The sequence below is a fragment of the Sinohyriopsis cumingii genome, chromosome 17, assembly GCF_028554795.1.
Source record: "Sinohyriopsis cumingii isolate HCF-2022 chromosome 17, ASM2855479v2, whole genome shotgun sequence".
NCBI classification, from domain to species: domain Eukaryota; kingdom Metazoa; phylum Mollusca; class Bivalvia; order Unionida; family Unionidae; genus Sinohyriopsis; species Sinohyriopsis cumingii.
Genome location: NC_142977.1, coordinates 45,044,266 through 45,067,245, shown reverse-complemented (window position 1 = coordinate 45,067,245; position 22,980 = coordinate 45,044,266). Strand labels below are relative to the sequence as shown.

Sequence of the window (22,980 nt, the reverse complement as noted above, 5' to 3'; positions counted from 1 at the left end):
GTTCCTGGTGAAATAAGGATAAGAAGTGTTGTTCTTGCTCTGGGTTATGCTGCTTTCCATGCATACATTAGCAATTAAAATCTGAGGTCAATAGCCACTGGATACACAAGTGTTTTGATAGGTATAAATACTAAAAAAGTGTGTCTTCTCAGGAAATTAATGCCATGGCTCGAAAAATAAGAGGAATTATCCTTACCATCCACATAAATAGGTCAGTCAGAATAAATTTCTTATTTAAAAGTTAAAGGCCACATAATTCACCTGATCAATAAAACTGATGCTCCAGTGCAAATCGTGGCTTTGACAGTTTTTCTAAGACACCAGTAACGTCAGAAACAAATGCAGAGAACTGGTAGGTCTACAGACCGTGGTAAATCGCGTTGCTGCAAAATGTTTATAATTTATTTTAATAGCAAATTGTTAAAGTCCTGTACAAAATACTGGATATACAACTTTTTCAATTTCAATGTCATTATCTGTTTACAAAATCTGGAACATAAAAGTGATTGTTATGTGAGTGAGCTTATTAACTGGAAGGTGTAAGTAATTTTGGTTACTTTTCACAAACCACAGAAGTCTGATGTTTTATCAATAAAGTACGGCAAAAGTTCTGACAACCTGAATTCACCTTATTGGTAATATAAATGAACACAAGGAGTTCAAGTGTGACCACAACCCTCCGCTCGATTAGACTTTTCTCATGCGTCTTTTATCGCTTTAGAATCGCAAGAAGACTGAAACACTACACATATACATTCAAAAGACAGTGACGTACCAACGCATAACTCTAGGACAGCCATCGCATGAATCCAATCCAGCGAATTAAACTTTATTTTCACCATTACGGTCACATACCCTTTCTATTAGAATCCACCAGACGGAAGTAGCCCATTCTACCAGTTTCTACCCTGCAGTAAATATGCATTAGGGTCAAATATTAATAATCATACTTAACAGGGCACAGAATCTGTTATCTTTTAACTCTTTACCTCATGCAAGCGCCTTTGGACGTCTCTACTTCATTCGCATTGAAGCGCCTTTTGACGTCTGCTGTAAACATCAGCCATTTTAAGCTGGTTTTCGTAGCGCTACCTTCAGGGAAAACCCCTTATTAAATACTACATTCATTTCTGCTAATGACAATTACGTCAGATCACATGGTCACTGTTTATGCTCTGGTCGATATCTGCTATTTAAAGTAACTGGTTCGTAATCTACACTCTCCAAAATGGAGGTTGCGGATTTTATTCAGTACTTACGAAGTTTTCACAATTAGAATCACAACTATGAAAGCTTCAATAATTTAGGTGAAGGCTCTGATATTGATGTAGGCAGCAATTAGTTTTTATAAATTATTAAAATCAGATGACTTAGTGATGTAGACGCGGACAAAAAACTTGTAAATTTTGAGTATGAGAAATGGCAGCTATGGTTGGTCACGCGGTCTCTCACCGACTTGACAGTGAACAAGTTCTATCAAGATTGTTAAGCATATAAAAAATTCTTCCGTGAAAAATAATTACACAGCCAAACAAAATTGGACTTTACTCTTAATTTTTTCTACACATAATAGATGTGTACCAAAAATGTAAAATGGTTAAAATTGCTGTTAAACGTAACATACACTACACTGCTTAACAGTTAACAGGCAGGCTTATGCGTATGGAGTCGGATAGGTAACAGGTGTTCTATTTATAGCGCGCTGTACTTTGTAACTATGCTCTATGAGGTAAAGGGTTAATACTAGGGAATTTAATAATGCGGTATCAATAGATTAGTTGAATTTGCTCAGAATAATGAATCCATCTGATCATGAAAATGTTATTTACAGTATTATATTATTACTATTGTCAAAAGTTGTAGATAAAATGTTCTCACTTTGCACATACATACATACATATGTGTATTTGAGAGAGAGAGAGAGAGAGGACAGGGGTAGTTTTGAAGATATAATATTGTAACCATCCCAAACCTTTGATTCGTTGTTGTTGTTGGGCTTAACGCCATTTTTCAACACACGATAGGCTATATATGGCGGTCAGTATTAATGATGGAGGAAGAACCCTGGAAAACCCCGGAAAGAACCACCGACCCATAAGAAGCTACTGGCAAGCTTTCTCACATACCCACATTGGCTGAATCCGTGACTCGAACTGCAGCAGACTGAGGTGAGATGGCAGTGATCCATAACGGAGAGCGCTTTAGACCACTTGGCCACTTGGGGCCCCTCGCGGACCTTTGAAAGATATTCTTCAGGTATTAGATGAATTATTACAATTTCAGTACAAATCTTTATATCACTGGCAAGAGCAAGGTATTGAACAGTGAAACATCTTTCTCTTCTCTTGCCTTCTCCACTGTCATCGTCATTATTAATGATGGTAAATCTCTAATAAACAATATTGTATTCACAAGTGTTTCTTCTTTCTTATTGTCATACGTGATTAATGTATCATTTATGGTCCTATTTTTATCCTTCACATTTTTCACCTCATCATCATCAAAGGTATAATTATCAGGTAAAGTATCATTTGTACCTCTCTAACATCAGTATTACCATAAATGATAAATATAAGTAATTTTTACTGACAAGTAAGTGATATGATAACATGCATAGTCTACATATTAGTATTGTTTTCAACTGTGAAGCCATTCGCACAGCCCAGCGTGCAGCAGCCGTTTAGTAGTGGGCTGCTGATGCATAACGGGTGGTCCTACTCCTAAATATAGATTGGAGCTGCAACTCAGACCAGCGTACTGCTGATGATATATATTTTGATAGCATTGTCGACCAATTACTTCTTTTTAACGGGTACTCATTCATTTTCAATGCCTGGGTTTTTTACTACAGTCGGGTACCCGGGTACCCATTGACAGCTCAAGTCATCAACGTCTGTTTCTACTATCCGAACTTTAACTACATATTTCTGTTCTGGAAATTTATATAAAATGATACAATAGGAGATAAAAAGCAAACTAAACATTTTATTACTTTCATCATGTTATTCAGCCCATGGTAGAATGGGCTACTTCTGTCTGGTGGATTCTAATAGAAAAGGTTTATGCCCATAATGGGGAAAATAAAAGTTAATTCGACGGATCGGATGCATGGGATGGTCGTTCGAGAGTTATGCTTTGGTACTTCACTATCTTTTGAATGATGTGTAGTTTTTCCGTCTTCTTGCGATTCTGAAGCGATAAAAGACGCGTGAGAAAAGTCGAATTGAGTGGAGGGTTGCGGTCACGCTTGCACTCCTCATGTTCATTTATATTACCGATACGGTGAGTTCATGTTGTCAGAGATTTCGCCGTACTTTATTGATAAAACGTCAGATTCCAGTGTTCAATGTCCACTGCAGTAAATTGTTACTTAACAAATGCAATATAAACTGAAGTCCTGAACACATTTCTTGCAGTATGCATGCTTCTTACCATAGGAAGTCGTTATCTTTATCTTCGTAAGTACCGGGTACTCCGCTGTACACCGGCGGCTGAGCTCGCTTCCGACGACGGTTTGCTTGTGTACGACCAGCCATTGTACAGAAACTTCACAACCAACCAATGCTACTGTTTTGACATTGCACGGAATGCGGTAACTCATCTATGTCACCTGCACATTTCAATAAATACTACCGGTTGCAGAAAGTAGCTGAACGCTTGCATAATCAATATTCAGTAACTGATTTGACGCAAAATGCCTAATTCGGAAAATAATCCAGTGTTTAACTTGTATCAACTTTCAAGTTTTTAATGAAGGTCCTGCGCAGAAACCACATCCGGTTCTTGCACCTACAACATTGAAAAACAAAAATATTTGCAATTGATTAGGACTAAAATTAAATTTTTATTCAAAAGTGATACATTTTTTGGGAGAAAATAAGACATCCTATCACAGATTTTTTTTTTTACTGGCAAGAAGTAATAAGAATTTTTCAAATTTAGTAGACCCTAAGTGGCTTTATGGCTAAAAGTTGACACACCTGTCTGCTTGTATGGCGAACCAGTGTGTATTTCAAGATAATCATGTAGTACAATGAGCTTATCAAAGACTGAAACAGGAGTCCAGGTAAATTTCGTGAAATTAATCACATAAGCAGCTTGAAACTGTGATGTTTGATCGACGTCTTGGTCATTTTGGGAACTTTCAGGACAGTGTGAAAGTGTAAAAATATCCCGAAAAGTTCGATTCAAGCTTAAAAAAACAGGCCTTTGCAATTTTAGTAAGAGATATCAGAATATCTAAGAAAATACACACACACATACACACACACACACACACACACACACACACACAAAACTGTTTCACATTTTCTGTATTACACACGCACACACATGTTCGTAATCATTTTTGTAAAGTGTATATCGTGGTGATCATATTAATTGTTGATCTAAACTTTAGGACCATTTTAGTTTTACAAAAGTCTACTCAATGATGATTATTGAGCACTCTGCTTCCAAAAATGCCATCAAGAAATTTCCAGATGAAAATTATGGATTGCTATAGATTTTTGCAGTGGTGGCCAGGTACTACATCTCATCAAGAAAAGAGCAAGTTTGGTTTAATCGTCACAGTATAGGACAGTGTTGTTTTTTCTCAACATGCAAAGCTTTCTTGTGACATTGTAGCATATCTGGTTTGTACTGGATCTGACATTTATGTTCACTTCATCCAAAAATGTTCATGTACGTTAAAAATTGATATTGGCTGTATGTCTTTCTAATGGCTTGTAGATAATGACCTTGCAAAAGAGCATGGATATGTGGGGATCCAAGTAAAGTAAATAATCACCACATAAAGATGTGATGGTAAAGGGAATTGTAACATGTAATTTCCTTGAAGTATCTCTTTAATATGTGATGTGGTTCATTTAGGACTTATTTACACTGAACTTCACCCCCCCCCCCATTTTTCTATAGGACGTATTTACTTAGGCTATGTATATGTCGGACCATTTGTACAGGTCAGCGCATGCATCCACTCTCTGTACATGTTGGATAGTACGGTCAGGGCGTGTGTATGCATTTCATTTTATATATGCTTTTTGACAGGTCCAGCCTCAGGTCTGGTAGAATCACTATTTGCAGTTGTTGATGCTGATTAGAACTGTCACTAGTGTATGGAGTTATATCAAACTTGTTTATCTGAAAAGTTAGTTAAACAAGACAATATAATCATCTGTTCGGTAAGAAATTCAGTATGGCCCCATTAATTACAAATATCAAATAACTTTATATTTTCCTAATATCCCTCCTACATTTTGTCTCCATTCATATTAAAAAAACAGACACTTCATTGTAACTGTTTATTTAACTAATTATTTACTTTAAGTAAACCTTTTATTTTCATTGAAATTTAATCTTTGCCTCTAATTTTCAGCAAGTAATAAGTTCAGTTTAAGGAAATGAGCTTTCATTTTCTTCTTTGTCGTTCTACTTTTAAAACTTTCTTTCTTCTTCTTTCTCTAATATATAAATTATATCAATGAATACCTTTTTTAAATACAAATGAATCTGGGTTAGAATAACTGAAGTATGTGCGGACTATGTAAAGGCTGCATGCCATCTGTTTGTCCACTAACTTCATTGATATACATCAGCCCTCCCACATCAACTATGTCAACTAATTGTTGAGGTCTAAAAACTGAAGAAATCTCAAATTAAGTTTCGTAAAGAATTTCCCCTGTTACGAAGGTATGCATAGTATAGAAAACAACACTTGTTACTGATATAATTGATATTGAGTACATATATAAACTGCATGACTTTTACTATAGGTGGGTGCAGATGCATAAGTAAAACTTCTATTTTTTTACGCCATTTGAATCTTTAAAAATTCCTACCTTGCCTAAAACAATGAGAGCTAATCATCCATCCATAGTGCCAAAGTAATCCAGAAGAAATCATTGTTGAAACAAGATGCGAAAATTCAGTGCAGCTCCATTTCTATTGGCAAGGTCTTATCTGCATCCTGAGGACTAGTCACTTAAAATTTAAAATATTACACAGAATAGTCTTTCTTTCTTGATGGATCTGTAAATTCATTAATAAAAATGTTAACTGTTTTTATTTGTTAGCAGAGCTTATGGAATAGTCCGTTGTTGATTGTCCATCATCTTTTTGTCAGATGTCAGAGGCTATCAAAGTCTTTAGTTGTTGATTCATTTCAGTTACACCAACAAATTTCACATTTGAAAATTTTGAGATCAGTCCTAGTTTCCACTGATTTTTGTCTTCGACATTGACTTCCACAAATATTACACTTTTAATGCTGTATAATGAATACACTGTATAATGAATATACTGTATAAGGAACTAAATTTCTTAATTAAGAAAATTATCATTTAACAGGAAATGAAATATTTCGTGGTTTTAAAATAGAAAACTTCAGAGAAAGTGAATCATTTTTAATTCTGCTGGTCATAGACCAGATGTGTTTAGGGGATGGCCTGTTGTCCATGATCTGTCCTTATGTTATCACAAGCTTTATAATTGCTACTCCTCATAAACAGCATGGAGGATTGCCATGAAATTTTACAGATGCATTTATCCCAAGGTCTAGTTGAGCCTAAATGAAAATTATTTTACTTGGACATCCAATGTGGTCACATTCATCACAAGGTCTAGTTAGTTCTAAATGAAAATGGTGCCACTCACATATCCAATATAGCCAACACAGCAGGTCATCTTGAAAATTTTTGTTGCAGCAACTCCACCTGTCATATCATCATGGAGTTTTCACTAAATGACATGTTATGATAACTGGTTAGTTGTAAAGGAAAGGGTGCTGATCTTTTAGCAAATATGGCAGCCATCTTGTTTGGCCCCAAATCAGTATGGTGCTGATGTGACATCCAGTATGGCTGCCATGCCTGCTTGAACATATTGTTGTACTGGTAGCTTCTTCTCTTAAACAAAAGGTCATATTGACATCTGGTTTACACTCTTAGATATATTTAATTTGCATTGTTCATTATTTATTTATTTTTACTTTTTTTTATTTCGTGATATGCTATGGGTTATGTAAAATTGTATCTTGTAGTTAACTTGTCCAACATCAAGTTCATTGACTACCTGACCAAAGTTATTGATGGTTTTTAAAAATTCTGTAAACAACTAATACAAAGCTAATATTTTCTCTTTGAGTATGGGTTCAATATTAGGATCATTATCAATAAAGTAAACATATTTATCTTATTCTGAGTCAATGACATTTTATTTATCATGTTCTTTATTATAATTTTAGTGAATGACTTTCTAGTTATAACTTAGATTTTTATAGAAATTAATTTTTGACCCACATCTGGGTTATTCTTTTTTGTCTTAGTCTTTTTTATTATAATTCTTGTTTCTGGGAAAATTAGTTATTTGTGTGATAACATCAGAGCGTAATCAAGTTGTATTATTATTGTGCATTATTTTGATTTGGGTAAAATAATTAAAGTGAAATTGTTCTTCACTGGAAATACAGAGTGTTCAAAATTAATAATTTTGGATTTATAGTGAGAATCAATTAAGGATATTTTCTTGGATTGTATTATTGTGATCAAACAAAAGACTGTTGGTACATTGCCATGACACAGGCCAGCATAGGCACATCAACACTTCAAGCATTGGATTTATTTTTGGAATACCACTAAAGTTTATTTAAAACCTTAGTCATTAGGACTTCTGTTGGAAATTCTAATATTATTTGGGATTTAATTTGCAAAACTGTAAGTTATTTTATTTTACATTTTTACTTTGTATTCTAGGAGAATAAATTATTTGTTGAATTTTGCTAAGGTTCTTGCTTCTCACTCTTATCTGCTACTTATTTTAATACCACAGAGTTGTAATAGAAAATTGGGCACTTGTGCTGGGATGTGAATTTCTCTAAAATATTTCAGAGAACTTTTTTTATTCACATTTTCAAACTCTTTAGTGATACCAACAAGCTTTAACAATGTCATCTGAAGTGGAGAACTTTATTTCAGAATCTGCATAGGAACAGTTAGACTCCTTGAAAAAGTATGATTTTTATGAGGCGAAGGATTCTTTAACAAAGCAAGAATAAAATATTTTGGTCCAGTAATTTGTGGAAAAAAATGTTTTGGATAAAAGTGTTTTGGATTTGTTTAGTTAGCCTCCATCTGGCACTAACTTGAAAGTTATGGAATTGACATTAAAAATACAAGAATTAAATAGAATTAAGAATGCTTGAGCTTCAGGGCCTTTTTAGTCGATGGAAACAATGCTGATCAGCAGTCTAATACGACTAGGTTACTCAAAGCAGAAAAATCTCTTGACCATGTCTAAAAGGAAACTGTTAAACAGAACTTCATTAGATTTGTCTGGAAGTATGTATTTTGCCCTTGAAGGCCTTTATATGTTCAATATAAATGATAACGATCTGTTGTCCAATATGGCTTGTGTTACTTACAATAAAAAAGACTGAATTACTTCTCAAAAACCACTCAACAAAATTTGATAAAAAATGTGACTGAAAGCATCCTAAGTACTCATCTACCACAAAATACAGCTGAAGATAAGTAGGCGGAGGTTGACAGTCCTGGATGACAAGTTTGTCCAAAGAACGTCTTTTCTTAGGCAATGAACAGAATTTGAGGAAAGAGATCCCTGCTAGATTAATATTCTTCCCTTGCACTGGATTTTAGGTTAGGTGTCAGCAAGGTGAGTGATCTTAGGCTCAGCTGCCATCTTGAAAAATATTGTTATTGCTACTACTTCTGAATGAAAAGATACATCAGCATGGGTTTTCACATGAAGACTTCTTGCAAGATCTGGTTGCCTCTAAATGAAAATATTTCTACATCAAGTCTTGGTCATGGAAAATGCTACCAAATTGGCATCTTTTGAAAATCTTGCTATTGTTATTTCTGAATCATTGGTTATATCAAGTGGTTTTCACTGAAAGACTACTTATAGTATCTAGTTGGTCCTAAAAGCAAATGGTTCCGCAATAACATCCTCTTTGATTGATCATCCTATCAACTTAGAGATTTCACCAAAAGATTTTTTATTATATCATGTTGTTACTAAATGAAAATGGTGCCCACAGACATCCAATACAGCAGACACAATTAATATTTACAAATTTTGTCACTAATCTTGTTTCTCATTTCTCTTTCAGTTTCTAGCCAGGCTTGGGTCCAGACCCTCTTTGATACACTTAGAACCAACCTTTTTTGGTGAGGGACTCCAGGGGAAGGAGGTTATTGAACTATATGGAGCAGAGGGAACTGCCAAATCAGAAACTTTGCTTCATTTCATTGTTCGCTGCATTTTGCCCAAGTCATGGAAATTGATAGAACTCTATGGATGTGATGCCCATGTCATATTTATTGATACAGACTATAAGTTTTCTATTTTGAGACTTGCATCCTTACTTGAGAGGTACATTCTAAATGCTATAGGAAGGGCAAGACAAAATTCAGGTGAAATAGACCTGCAGTATCCAGGATCAGAAGAAACTGAAAACTTCATTAAAGAATGTTTGAAAAAATTGTACATAATTCGCTGCACTAGTAGCACTCAGTTGATTATTACTTTGCACAGTTTAGAAAATTTTATATGTTGCAATCCAAACATTTCAGCAGTAATGATCGATAGCATATCAGCTTTCTATTGGATTGACCGATGTAGTGGTGGAGAGAGTTTTGCCATGCAGGAAGCGAACATGAGACTGGCTTGTGAAGAATTATCCAAACTTGTGAATACTTACAACATTACAGTGTTTGCAACAAAACAAGAGTTATTCAAGAGAAAAAAGGATTTTGAGAGAGGGGACAGAGAGAAATCAACAATGGTTCAAGAGCTTGATTTTGAGCATCAGGAGTATATGTGTAAAGCATGGCAGAAGCTGGTTACTGGCAGACTGGTTTACAAACATGTAGAAATTCCTGACTCGGGACAAAGAAAGTTTGTTGTTTCGGCTGGACCAATCTCAGAGATAGTGACATTTTTTGTAAACGATGATGAAATTCAGTTTCTGTCCAATAATTAAATGTTCAGACTTTAATAAAAAAATATATATATTTATGATATTCAATTTTTATAGACCAACCATAAGATGGAGCAATCATGTTATAACAACCATCTCTCTGCATCCATATATAATTGTTTCCAATTTCATCTCCATCCAATAGCTCAAGTTCTTCACAAGCTTCTGTTACCAAACTTAGTAAATAGCTTACATATGAAATAAGGAAAAATGACCTTTGCACAATAAAATTAGTTCTAAATCATAGACTTAGGTTATGCTTTATGGATAGCTTGCCCTTTGGGTAAGGAAGAAACCTATTAATTTTGTGGTCAAAGGCCATAGTCACCAGGTAAAAAAAAATGAAAATGTTCTTGCCCAGGAGTTAGGGGAGGGTTTCACTTAAGGGGAGGGTGATATGTTTTTTTGGTTTAAATGACACTTTTAACACATTTACAGTTATATCATGCTGAGGAAAAGGGAGTTATGTACAATGCAGCAGATCTGGGCTGGCCTAGGTGGGTATCAAACCTCAGCTATCAGATTCTGAGTCCAGTGCTCTATCAACCGAACTACCTATGCTTCCAGGTAAGGAAAAGGCCTATTGATTTTTTAGTCAAAAGATTTTAGGTCATTGTTATTATGACTCGAAGACAAATGTGTTTTGCACCATAACTTTGTGCTATCGTAAATTCCTTGACCAAACTTTGTAGGTAGTGTGCAGTTAAGGTAAGTAAAACAACCTATTGAGTTTGGGATCTAAATGTCAACGGACATGGTCTTGACAAGTCTAATAAAATATAATGCATTCTTCATGGTAGTTTGAATTCAAGACCGCATATATTATCCAAAGGTAAAGGTCATTGAGACCCATTGGTCGGTAATCTCAATCATCCATACCATACTAGTGCCAATACACAGGTCTATTATACATGGGATGGTGCAAAATGTCCCACATATAATACTCTTGGTTGAAACTGGTAAACATACTGGTATTTATATCACAAATTTGGCAAATTTAACGCTGGCATTTATTGCACAGTAACCATACCACAAGTCAGCTTTATCGTACATGAAATAATTTAATTGACTCCTTAACCTACGGTATTTCAGAAACTGTTACACCAAAAAAAATAAACAGAATTGGGGAAAGAATGAAATATAAATCATGACTACCTATAAACTGGTGTTGTACATATGAAATTTTATACACATATTGAATAATATAATTGCGGTTAACTGTAAGACACCTGAAGCATTAATTATAAATTACTGTTTAGAAAACTTGAACCAGATTTAACTGTAGATGCTGTTTATTTCATTCATTACAAATTGCATTTAATTCATTCATTTTGTGCCAAAGTTATAGAATAAAACTTCAAATAACAATGAGTACCTGTAAAATGCATTAAGTAATTGCCCTATCCAACGTAAACAGCTGGGTCAAAGAAATACAGAAGACCTTGTCTTGACCCCAACATTTTTCCTCAAAATTAATAATGTAATAAAACCACATGTATGTCTCTGAGTCCAGTTTGGTGTACCCAGTAACTATAGCAACATCTTTCTCATGCAAACTATTCTTTATCCAATGTACCATTTTTGCATATTCAGAAACGATTCTTTCATAGTGCGGTCTTACTCAAGTATAAAAGCTGAGACAAGACAAAATTGTATAGGTTTATTGATAATTGCCATTGTGCTCTACAGAATCAAGGAAAACAAAATTAAACTTTAGATGCCAAAATTTTAAAATGTGCAATGTTATGATTAGATGACGTTTTAATTTTTTTTAAAAACAACAAGATTTCAAAACTTTACAAATGTGAACAATCTTGTATCAAATCACATTTTGTAGAAACCAAGTTTCCAAGGTTGAAACGTTTAGTCTATTAAAAAATAACTGCACTGTTTAATATCAGTGAATGGATAAATTTAGTAAAATAGACTGAATTAATTAGAATTTAAACCATCAGGTATACAGATGAGGAAAAGAGTGAAAGGCATTTATGGGAAACTTTTTTCTTATCAATTTACAATTTCTGTGCTGAGTGGACCAGTTCCTAATCAATATCCATGTTCATTAATCCAGTTCCCTGTTTCAATAAATTGTAATCATGAATGTATTTTACATCTAAGTCTGAACTTGGGATACCATATGGAGGGAACCAGTATAAAACCAGAGATCATCACATGTTGACCTGCTGAAATTGACCTAACAAGTGACTTGTTTTGATAGAAGAATGTACTTAAATTCATGCATTGATTAGCATCATACCCTCCAACAACCATGATTATTGTGCCAATTTTAGCTAGATCAATTTTTTAAAGTTCCTGTTTTAGTGAAAGCATAGTAGCTTCAGGGATAAACACGTACATTTACATCAAGTTGTAAGCCAGAAGGCTTGATAGGCTTAAGAATGGAGCTATCAATAATAAGAGTTTTATGCTTTGAAATTAGTCATTTGTGATGCTCATCTTGGGTGATGGTCGAGTCTAATGTCACACGCAATGTGGTTGTAAGGAGCATTAGCGTAGGCAGTATTTCAAGTGTTAGGAGTGCACCAGGGTGATTGGCTTAAACTACCGACTGTGTTTTGTTTAACGTGTTTACCTCTCTTTTTTTCTCTCAAGATTTGTTTTACTTTCAACAACTTAAGAATCAGTTTTGCGTGACTTTGTCGGGCTTTGTCAGGCTTAGCAGTATTTAGTAAGACCCTGTGGTATGCTTGATTTTCATATATCTTTCTTTACATTCAAATTAGCATGCATTCATTAACTTAATTAAAGTGATTTTAATTATAATCAACTGCTCACATCATTTTTCATCGACTTAAAGTTTGTTTGATTACGATTATCAATGTAATAGGATTAATGGCCTCAGTACTGTGTGCATCTTGTTTAATTGCAGGTAGCAATGAATAACTGATTAGTAGGAATGACCATTAGCAATGTGTTACTTATTGTTTTAACTTATCAACTCATTTATACAGTTGAACAGTGTTTGGTACTTTTTATTACTTTTCATTCAAATTAGCATGCATTCATCAACTAAATAAAAGTGATTATAATTATAATTAACTTATGACATCTTTTTTTTCAGCGACTTCGCGGTGTGTCTGTATCTTTAACTGCAAGCATCAGTGAATAACCGTGTGATCAGTGTGAATGACCATTACCAATGTGCTAATTACTGTTTTGAAAATGCGTGAATTGGGGTTGAATTGTCCCATGGCTGGGGTTGAAATGTCTTGGGGTCGAAATGTCTCGCTCCTTTATAGAAGTACAATACCTCGATGATCGCAGAGTAATATGTATTACTATTATGGCAGGGGATTCATTTTTGCTTTTTATAAACGTTTATTACCTTATGATCGTGTTGAAAATTTTGAGGAAGTTGTCGATTTGAACGATGCTGGTCACAGTACATTGCCGTACATGTATCATTATATTTGTACATATAAGATATCTATAACGTTTATGATTAGAATACTTTTATTTTATATTTATGTTTTAATTTAGATGTATAGACCATGCAGTCTGCAATAACGAATTATTATCTTACTGCACGCACGTGCGAATCTGCATATGAAATATTTCCTAACCCGATTGTATGGCGAATCAATATAGCACCAGAATTTCAGTTTATGAAACTCGATATTGCGGATTGCTGTATTCGGTTGTTTTTTTTCTCTCTGTGTGTGTGTGTGTGTGTGTGTGTGTGTGTGTTTAGGATTTTTAACGTAGCTTTTACAATATTTCAGTCATATCGCTACAATGTCTGCAATTTGACAGTTTTTAATGATGTCTAGCACCGGGGCATCATGCGACATATAGCATGATGTCCCACCCAGCCACATTATCCTGACACCAGGCCGACCAGTCCTAACACTAACCTCTTAATGCTGAGTGCTAAGCGAGGCAGCTGCTAGTACCATTTTTATGTCTTTGGTGTGACTCGGCAGGGGTTCGAACCCGCGACCGCGGACACTTAGGCCACCGGAGCAGTGGTTGTTTTTGTCTGTTGTAAATCAGAGTATCAGTATAATTTTTTTTCAAGCAGTGCCTCGAATAGGAAGGAAAACAACTGTTTTGCGTGACTTCTGAAATTGTTGTTTTATTTCTAAATGATATTATTTCACATGTATTTATCTGCATGCGATCAACATCTGTTTGTGATATAACGAAAGCTCTTGACAAACAACAAATAAAAATTGTAGAAAAGATACATATATCACACGCACATAGACTGTTATTAGATTTTATTAATGTTTAGCGTATTAGCAGACAAGCCTTTGAAAATATAAAATTGGTTCATCGGCATTAATTGTTACAGCCGTGAACTGTTTGCCGTTTATTAAGTTCATAAATTAAGTGATACACTAGTATCAGTTATTCATGTAAAACAGCAAGTGTACGTTCACAAACATTTAAGAATGAGCTTTTGCCCATATATTTCCTGTGCAGTCGCTTCTGTCTGATAACGTAGTGCCTGGACATAAGTACGTACAATGATATTAACAGCAAGAATTGGTCCTTGCTGCTTTTAGAGGCACATTCAACACAGAAAGGCCGTATCATGGCGAGGAAATGAGAGCTAAATGCCTCTCCAAAGGAAACACCCCAAGGCAGCTGATCCCGTGACCCCTGAATTGCATGTCCGACGCTCAGTGAATCGATAGGTAAAATAATAATAAGTATTACAGTATGCAAAGAAGGTTTAGTTTTCATGCAATCTCCTAACGTACAGTACTGTGATGTGGTATAATGGGATACACGTAAGTCATTAGCTGTACAGGTCTTGTCGTTTGTTTTGTTTAGGTACGTTATTATGTCCATATTTTTCAGGAAAAGTTCATATCCTCTAGGTTGATGAAGGAAGCAAGAAAGAACTGTACACACTTCCTGAATGATTTTTCTCATACTATATTTCTTGCTTATATTATTTTTGCCCAGGCAAACAGGTTTTTTTTTTTATCCACCAATGCGTGCACGTGTGTGTGTGTGTGTGTGTGTGTGTGTGTGTTTGATTTAGATTTTGAACGTAGCTTTAACAATTTTAGTCAATTCAGTCTATTCATGCATTCACAGAGATTGATAGGCATAGAAATACACATATCTTTTACATTTTCAAAGAGTCATGTAGTGCTGTTTGGTTTCTTTATTATCCACATTTCCTTTTATAAACTTTTACCAATCTGATTCCCATAATATATGCAATTATATGAAAACTTGACAGATATTATGACACCTCATTTGTGCATCTATCGTCCTCCTTCCGATAGTTCGGCCCTGGACCCATTTACTACACAACTTTCTCCAGGATTGCTGGGTTGACATGGGTCCCAAAATGAGAAACTTGGTGGAATAGTGACCCCTCTAACAGTTTCAAAATTGGATCTGGGACCTATTCTAATGGCCCCAAACCAAAATAAATTCAGACACTGTCCTAAAATGAAACATTGTTGACTATAAATTCTCTCTTTTTACAGGTAATCTTTTCCCCCGCCTACTGTAATCTATTTTTAAAGTTTATAAAGCACTCGAATGAAAATGTTCAAAACGTGAATTTCTTTGTAAGAATATGTATGTGTGACCAAGGATGCAACTTCTTTAGGGAGAACTTTCTTGGCATCTCTTGGCCACATCAACCAGGGAGAAATGATGTGCAGGAAGATAAAATGCAGATATTGAAAATATTTGCTAAATATCTAGCTGGATTTAAATAATCGTTTTGATAAGAGCATACCGCTTTAAGGCGATTAACATAAAAGTCTGATAAATTTAATTTTGAATCATTTACAAATACACATGACAAACCATATGTTCCATCTAATACAGTATTTTACAAATGGGACATGAATCCCTAAGCTATATGAAGCAAGACGCTATAAATATAAAATAATTTACCATTTACTCTCAACAATTATCAATTGAGTCATTATATCATTTTCAGCCGGCTAATCACGATTATATATAACCAGGCTTGGTTTCTCTCTATCTTAACATATAAATCCCACGAGGTTTCTTTGTTCGAAAGGAGCTGTAATTGCGGTCAGTTTTTTTTCTCTATGTCTCCCATGTTTCTTTCATATCTAAATAGAGAACAGAAGCTTTTTTGGATCCATTGTGAACTAGAGGAGCATCTTTTAATTCGATCCGCGATCACTAGCAGATTCACTCACTCCAAATACATATACTTAAATTGTACTTATACACTACATTGCCAAGTTCCTGAGTTTCTGGCAATTCGGTAATAGTCTTGGCCTGCTCAGTCTTTTTCTGGTTTGGGGTTTGATTGCAGTTTCGCTTTGTTTAGCACATTACCTACATCACGTAAACAGATTGTGCATACACCCGACCAAGTACTAGTCAGTGGATCAGTATCAATAACAAAATTACCCACTTCCTGTAAATTTTAATATAGATTTCTTTCTAGTGGTACGTTAGAACGCGTTAGATGTAGACTTCTAGTAAAATCTAGCATTTTATTATTGCTTAAATTCATGATGGAAATAAATCAGACCATGAAAGAGCATTGGGTGAGATTGTTCTAAATAGAGATCGCTTCATGGCTGAAAGGAACCACATCTTCGTCTATTGCTTCTATTTACACTCGTGGTTTGACATTCCTTGATTTGCATGATTTTGTATTTGGAGAGCCACTCCTACAGGGTTCAAAGGCTATTTAAGTATACGAAAGCTATCCGTCTGAATGCAAATAAGGCAACCACAAAAGGGTGAATTATTTACAATGTGCAGTATCTTTTGAGTAAAGGTCAGTATCCTATCAAATCTTGGTGGTTGATTGATGTGGTTTATAGTCGAAACATACCCAAACTGAAACGTACCCAGACCGAAACGTATCAAAGTCAAAACGTACTTCAGTAAAAACTTCCGTGAATTAAAACATGACCCACACTCGCTATAAATAATGACATACTTTTAGTGTATTGTGTTTCATATGACAGTGACCGGCCTGATGAGCAATGGAAATCAGCAGACGCAATGTAACTATCTTATCTTGTGATTTAGCCCCAATTCACATTAAGAAATACATATTTAAGTTAAAAAGTATTGTTTCAATATATTTATATTGTGTTTTCCTGTGAAGCAAATTCTACCAACTGATCTGAACCATGCTTGCTAACTGCTTCATGCATTTTAACCAGTTCTAAAATGCACACGTTTCACACAATTACTAGCGTCAGTTTTGAAAATTAATTCCATTTTCTATTTCGCAATAGAAACAGATATGTATACATCTGATGATCAAATCCTTCTTTCTACATTTCATGATTAAAAAAAATAAAAACACAAAATAAATTTCCATTTATTTGCGTTGCGTTTCATTTTTCCATTTCATACTTTATTATTTCCATTGAGTTCCATTTTTCTATTGCATATGTTAGTCATACCAGCTTGAATCGTCAGTAATACTATACTTCTTTTTGTTAAATACTATTGATTTTGAGGAGTAATATAAAATATTTGGCGGCATAAAAATCTAGGTATTCCTACAAACTTTTAGGTTTATCAGATCAGCGCTGAACTTGAAAAATTAAACACATACGTTCCACCCAATCCAACACTGAGATGCTAATTATCGTATATAAAAAAAAGCTCTCTGGCCGACAATTTCCTTGCATGAACTTCGTGATTTGACCAGTTAAACTAGGGAGGGACCTGAGATTTTACAAGAACAAAAATGAGAAGGAAGATGATGCAGGAAAGTTCCTGGTCCTTGTCATGTACGGCCTTTCACGACTTTGAGATTCTCGCCATTGTGCATAGTTCCAAACTAAGACACGAATTTTGGATTTATACATACCCTTTGTCATCTTGAGAATGTGATTACCAACACCCTTACTGGAGGTATCTGAAGTGCAGCAGACTAGATTATGTAATGTATCTAGGCAGAACATTACGTTAAGTACTTTAGATATTAAACAATTATCTTTTTTAACAACGGATGCCGAAGTAACACTATATCAGAGTTAAGAGTATGATAGAACCATCAGTCAAAATGTATTAAAAATATCAGCAATGTGTGTGTGTGTGTGTATGTGTGTGAGAGAGAGAGAGGTGACCTGGAACCGGTGTCACTGTCGGGCTTTAAAGGAAAATAATGAAAGCCAAGACTAAAACAAAAGCAAACTTCCAAATATTTAGAAGCCATCAAGGAAGCAAAGAAATGTATACACATGCAAAGTAACCAAGAGAGTATATATATAAGTAAATGAATAAATAAAATCTGGCTTAATATAAAAAGTATTCAATCAATCAATAAATCAATCAATCAGTCTCAAATATATAATATGTAGCACATCGGCTTTTGTGTTTGCCATGTAAAAAAAAAACAAAAAAACAAAAGAGCCAATGAAAATTTTACAAAAAGAGAATTAAAAACCCCAAATATGTCTTAGAACTGAATCGATTTAAAAGCAGACAACTTATCTAAAAGTTTACTCAGATCTTTTGTAAAATAAAACATACTGCCTTTGAATAAAATATTTCTTTTATGAGGGTCTTTTCGAAGGTAAATGAATATTATAATGAACTCAGTAACACATCATTGCAAATCACTTTGACCCTAAAAATGCACACATACATTCATACAAAATTACATGCATACATACACTTACATAAATACTTACTTACTGTTACTATGTATCAGAAAGAAAGCGAAACCAAGAAATTTAGTAAAATCAACAAATAAATTTAATTTCCAAGAGTGTGGAATGTTCAGAATGAATTCCAATAGTTATGAATGTGCTGATGCGCCAGTAGTTTTGTATGTGCTGATGTACCGATAGTCTTGAAGAATCACAATGATATAATATATGAGCTCCTTAAAATTTCAATGAATGATGTAAATAAATGATTCATACTAAATTATATCTGAACACACCAGACTGAAATAAAACAGGAATGATAATTGTTGAAATAGTCTTTTATTGACAGACTTTCACGGCCGAATCATACCAAAGACTTATAAAAATGACACTAACAGCTGCCTGGCGTGGCGTTCAGCGTTAAGAGGTTAATGTTAGGACTGGTAAGCCTGGTGTCAGGATAATGTGACTCTGTGGGGCATTATGCTACACGTCTGTGGCATGATGTCCCAGTGCTTGACATCACTATAAACTGCCACACTGCAGACATCGTAGCAATATGACTGAAAAAATTGTTATAGCTACGTTAAAAATCATAATCACACACACACAAACACACACACACACACACACACACACACACACACACACACACACTTGCACCTGACTTAACACATAACAAAATGCCTAGGATGTGGGTCATTTAAAATGGAAAATTCTGTATCGTCAATAAGTTCCCTTTTTCGAATATATCAAATTCGTAAACAAGGTTAGGAGTAGTGAATAGGGCCACCTTACGTACAATGCAAAATAACATTACAGAGACCCCTGGGCCACTTTACGTACAATGGAAATTTAACATGGAGAAAAATCGTGTGCCACTTTACGTACAAGGGGAATTAACATGGGAATAAATTGTGGGTCATTTTACGTACAAGGGGAATTTAACATGGGATTTTTTTTTTTTAAAAAACAATTTTTAAAAAAAGGGTAGGCAATTGAAAAGTCATTCTCTTTTCGAGAAATATGGGGGCCCTGAAAAGGGCCTTTGGGTTTTTCTTCTTCTTCTTCTAACTTCTTAACTTCTTCCACCATCCTCTTATTTTGTCCATCATTCCTTTCTTCTTCTTCTTTTCTGTTTCCGGCAAGTAGTAAATGGGGATACCCTAGCGACAATGGGAATTAGCATTACAAACACCCCTGGGACAATCTGGCGACAAGGGAAAATTAACATGGAGAAAAATCGTGGGACAATCTGGCGACAAGGGAAATTAACATGGGAATAAATCGTGGGTCACTCTAGCGACAAGGGGAATTTAACATGGAACTATAGTGTGGGTCTGTCTAGCGACAAGGGGAAATTAACATGGGAATAGAGTTTGGGTTTGTCTAGGGACAAGGGGAATTGAATATGGGATTTTTTTTTAAATTTAAATTTAAATTTAAATTTAAAAAAAGGGGTAGGCAATGGAAAGGCTATCTCTTTTCGAGAAATATGGCTGGCCCTGAAAAGGGCCTTTGGGTTTATGTTAATATTAATATTAACATAGATGGCATCTGTCACATCTTCTTCTTCTTCTTCTTCTTCTTAAACTCCTTCTAACTGCCGGTCCATACACAAGTACCCTCTTGAGACATCCTTGTCTTTCTATGTAAACTCTCCTCATCCATTGACTAGTATCTGTCCTATCAACAACAGTCCACTTGGACCTGACATACATGAGCATGTCCGTCCTAAACATCATGGAAGACACAAGGGTGGATGACTCAACTGTGGTCCACATCTTGAAGCGACGAGAATAGGTGAATCAATGCAGTGAACTGCGCTTATTTATAGGTACAGGAAGGATTGAAACGGATTGAATTCATTCACCAATCCGAACACGCGTTACAGAATTCAGTCAGCTCGCATCCAATCCGAAGAGAGCAGTCTGTGACGTCACGTGGTCTATATAGATTCGTTAGCGCTTGTGTGCAGTCAATCTATGCGACAGTGATTCAACATGACGGAAACTCAGAAAACGATCCATTGGGGTGCACCAGCAGGGGAGACTGCCCAAGGGAACCCGGACTTACTTTCAGAAGAGGTACATTGGGATTTTGTGGATTTTCTTACCTCGCAAGAATTTGTTCCGGAACCTTCGTTACCTTCTTCATTACCGCAAGTGGAGAATTTTAGACAGAGACAGAAAGAAGAATTGGAGAAATTTATGCAACGACAAAAGGAAGCGGAACAAGCTCTTCTCCTACAGCAACAGCAACAGCAAGAAGAAGAGGTAAGAAAAAAACAACAGCAACAACAGCAAGAAGAAGTAGCAGCAAAGAAACAAGAGGGTGAAAATCAAACGGCTACGGTACTGTTGGACATTTTAGCGGAGTTAAGAAGTCTGAAACAAATGTATCAGACTTCTTTATCACGACCGAAGAGAATACGACCTTCCCGAGCTAAACACGCCAACCCTGTGACTAAGCCTGTCGTACCAGCCTTAGTGATTTCAACCCAATCATCAGAAGTAGGCCTTGGCCGTGGCAAAGGCTTAAGGCAGTTAAAGTTGATTGGTTAAACTCACCCCTACACCAAAATAAAAAGGCCCTTTTCAGGGCCACCCACATTTCTCGAAAAGAAATACAATTTCAATTTGCCAATAACTCAAAAATAAACCCCACCCATTTTACCCTTATAGTACGTGTCTGTGTATGAGTGCGTGAGTGTAGCTTCTTATTTTAAAATCAAAACTCAAAGACACTTACCTTATATCATTCATGTATTCTTTTATCCATTTTTTACAATCCAATTCACAGCACAACACTTTAATTAAAAGTTCATTGACTTCTTCTTTCTCCTTGTTTAGTCTCTCTGTTTTTTTGAATTTCTTCACCGTTTTTTCCTCATTTTCTTCCCTTCTTATTTTCTTCTCCTGTTTCTTTGCTTCTTTTAAATAGAATTGTCTTCTTTCTTCCTCTGAAGAATCCCTCTCTTCTTTCGAAGAATCCCTCTCTTCTTCCGAAGAATCCCTCTCTTCTTCTGAAGAATCCTTCTTTTCTTCTGACTCCTCTTGTTTCTTTTTTGGGCAATCTGGAGACCAATGTCCTTTTTCTTTACAATAATAACAGGTATCTTGACTTTTGTCTTTTTTAGCCCCTGTTTTTTTTTCTTTTTTGACGGTCTGGACACTCTGAAGACCAATGCCCTTTCTTCTGACAGATATAGCAAGTATCCTGACTCTTATCTCGAAAGGAAGGAGAGTAGTCTGTCGGCTGGTCTGAAGAGAATTTTCTAATGACCCCTCGCAAAGCTCTGACGAAACGTTCGATTTGGCTAGTCTCTTCCATCGTTCTCCTCGGTTTGAGAGTGAAATGAATAGTGAAAGGACAAGACACACCCTTTTTATATACGCTGGTTTGCCATGACTATAAATTAGTCTATGGTGTTTGAACTTGAGTCATTTGACGTTTTGCACTCAAGATGAAACGATCCTATTCATTCGAGAAGAAAGAAGAAGAAGAAAGTAAGAGGCAGAAACGTGATCTATCGCCTCGTACCAGGGCTGAAATCTTGGCACAAATTCATGCCAGTGATTTTGAAGAGGACATGAGTGAACCAGAATCCGAACCCTCTAAACCAAGTTCACCACCCTTAGTCAACCCTGAAAAGTACTATTCCATTCGAGAGACGGAAAAGCGCTCCTCTAGAAAATTTAGAACCACGGCTTACACCTACACGGTGAAGTTTAAAGATTTCAAGGCCAACGTACCCTTGGAGAAAGCAGAAGGGTTTATCACCGAGATGTGGGATTCTTTGCTCACCGCACTCAAGCGACAATGTCAACCCAAAGAAGACGATCGCTTGACACTATCCATAGATCACGACGGTTTGAAATCCCCTGTTTGGATCGAGTTTAGCAGACCCGCAGAACTAACCCCTTCCAAAATCATGGACAAGATTCAACACGTACAACAATCTAATGACCAGTTTGACATCACCGATGGTAAAGCCACACTGAAAATGGCCCACGTCTCTCTTCCTCAAGGGACAGGACGCAAAAAGATGTTATTGGTGGACAACCTTCGCAACACCAAAACAAGTCTCGTCCGAATTCACAACATGGAGAGAAATCGTGGGTCACTTTAGGGACAATGGGAATTTAACATAGAGTTTGGGTCTGTCTAGGGACAAGGGAAATTAACATGGGGAATAGAGTTTGGGCTTTTGGGATTTTAAAAAAAAAATTTTTAAATTTAAATTTAAATTTAAATTTAAATTTAAAAAAATTTTTAAATTTAAATTTAAATTTAAATTTAAATTTAAAAAAGGGGTAGGCAATGGAAAGGCTATCTCTTTTCGAGAAATATGGCTGGCCCTGAAAAGGGCCTTTGGGTTTTTTC

General features: G+C 35.5%; 2 protein-coding genes across 2 annotated transcripts in view; one reads left to right on the top strand and one right to left on the bottom strand.

The window, feature by feature from the left end:
• LOC149778533 (E3 ubiquitin-protein ligase COP1-like) overlaps positions 1-3,768 on the bottom strand; it is a 92,984-nt gene extending 89,216 nt beyond the window's left edge. The window contains exon 1 of the mRNA XM_089939414.1: positions 3,433-3,768. Within this exon, the coding sequence (XP_089795540.1) occupies positions 3,433-3,536 (104 nt within the window). The 5' untranslated portion in view covers positions 3,537-3,768. The remainder of the gene's footprint in view (positions 1-3,432) is intronic.
• A 159-nt stretch (positions 3,769-3,927) lies between these two features.
• LOC149778532 (DNA repair protein XRCC2-like) lies at positions 3,928-10,034 on the top strand. The gene is made up of 2 exons (XM_089939413.1): positions 3,928-4,066; positions 9,131-10,034. Exons 1-2 carry the CDS (start codon positions 4,034-4,036, stop codon positions 10,001-10,003), a joined length of 906 nt encoding a protein of 301 aa, XP_089795539.1. The 5' UTR covers positions 3,928-4,033; the 3' UTR covers positions 10,004-10,034.
• Positions 10,035-22,980: the final 12,946 nt, after the last annotated feature.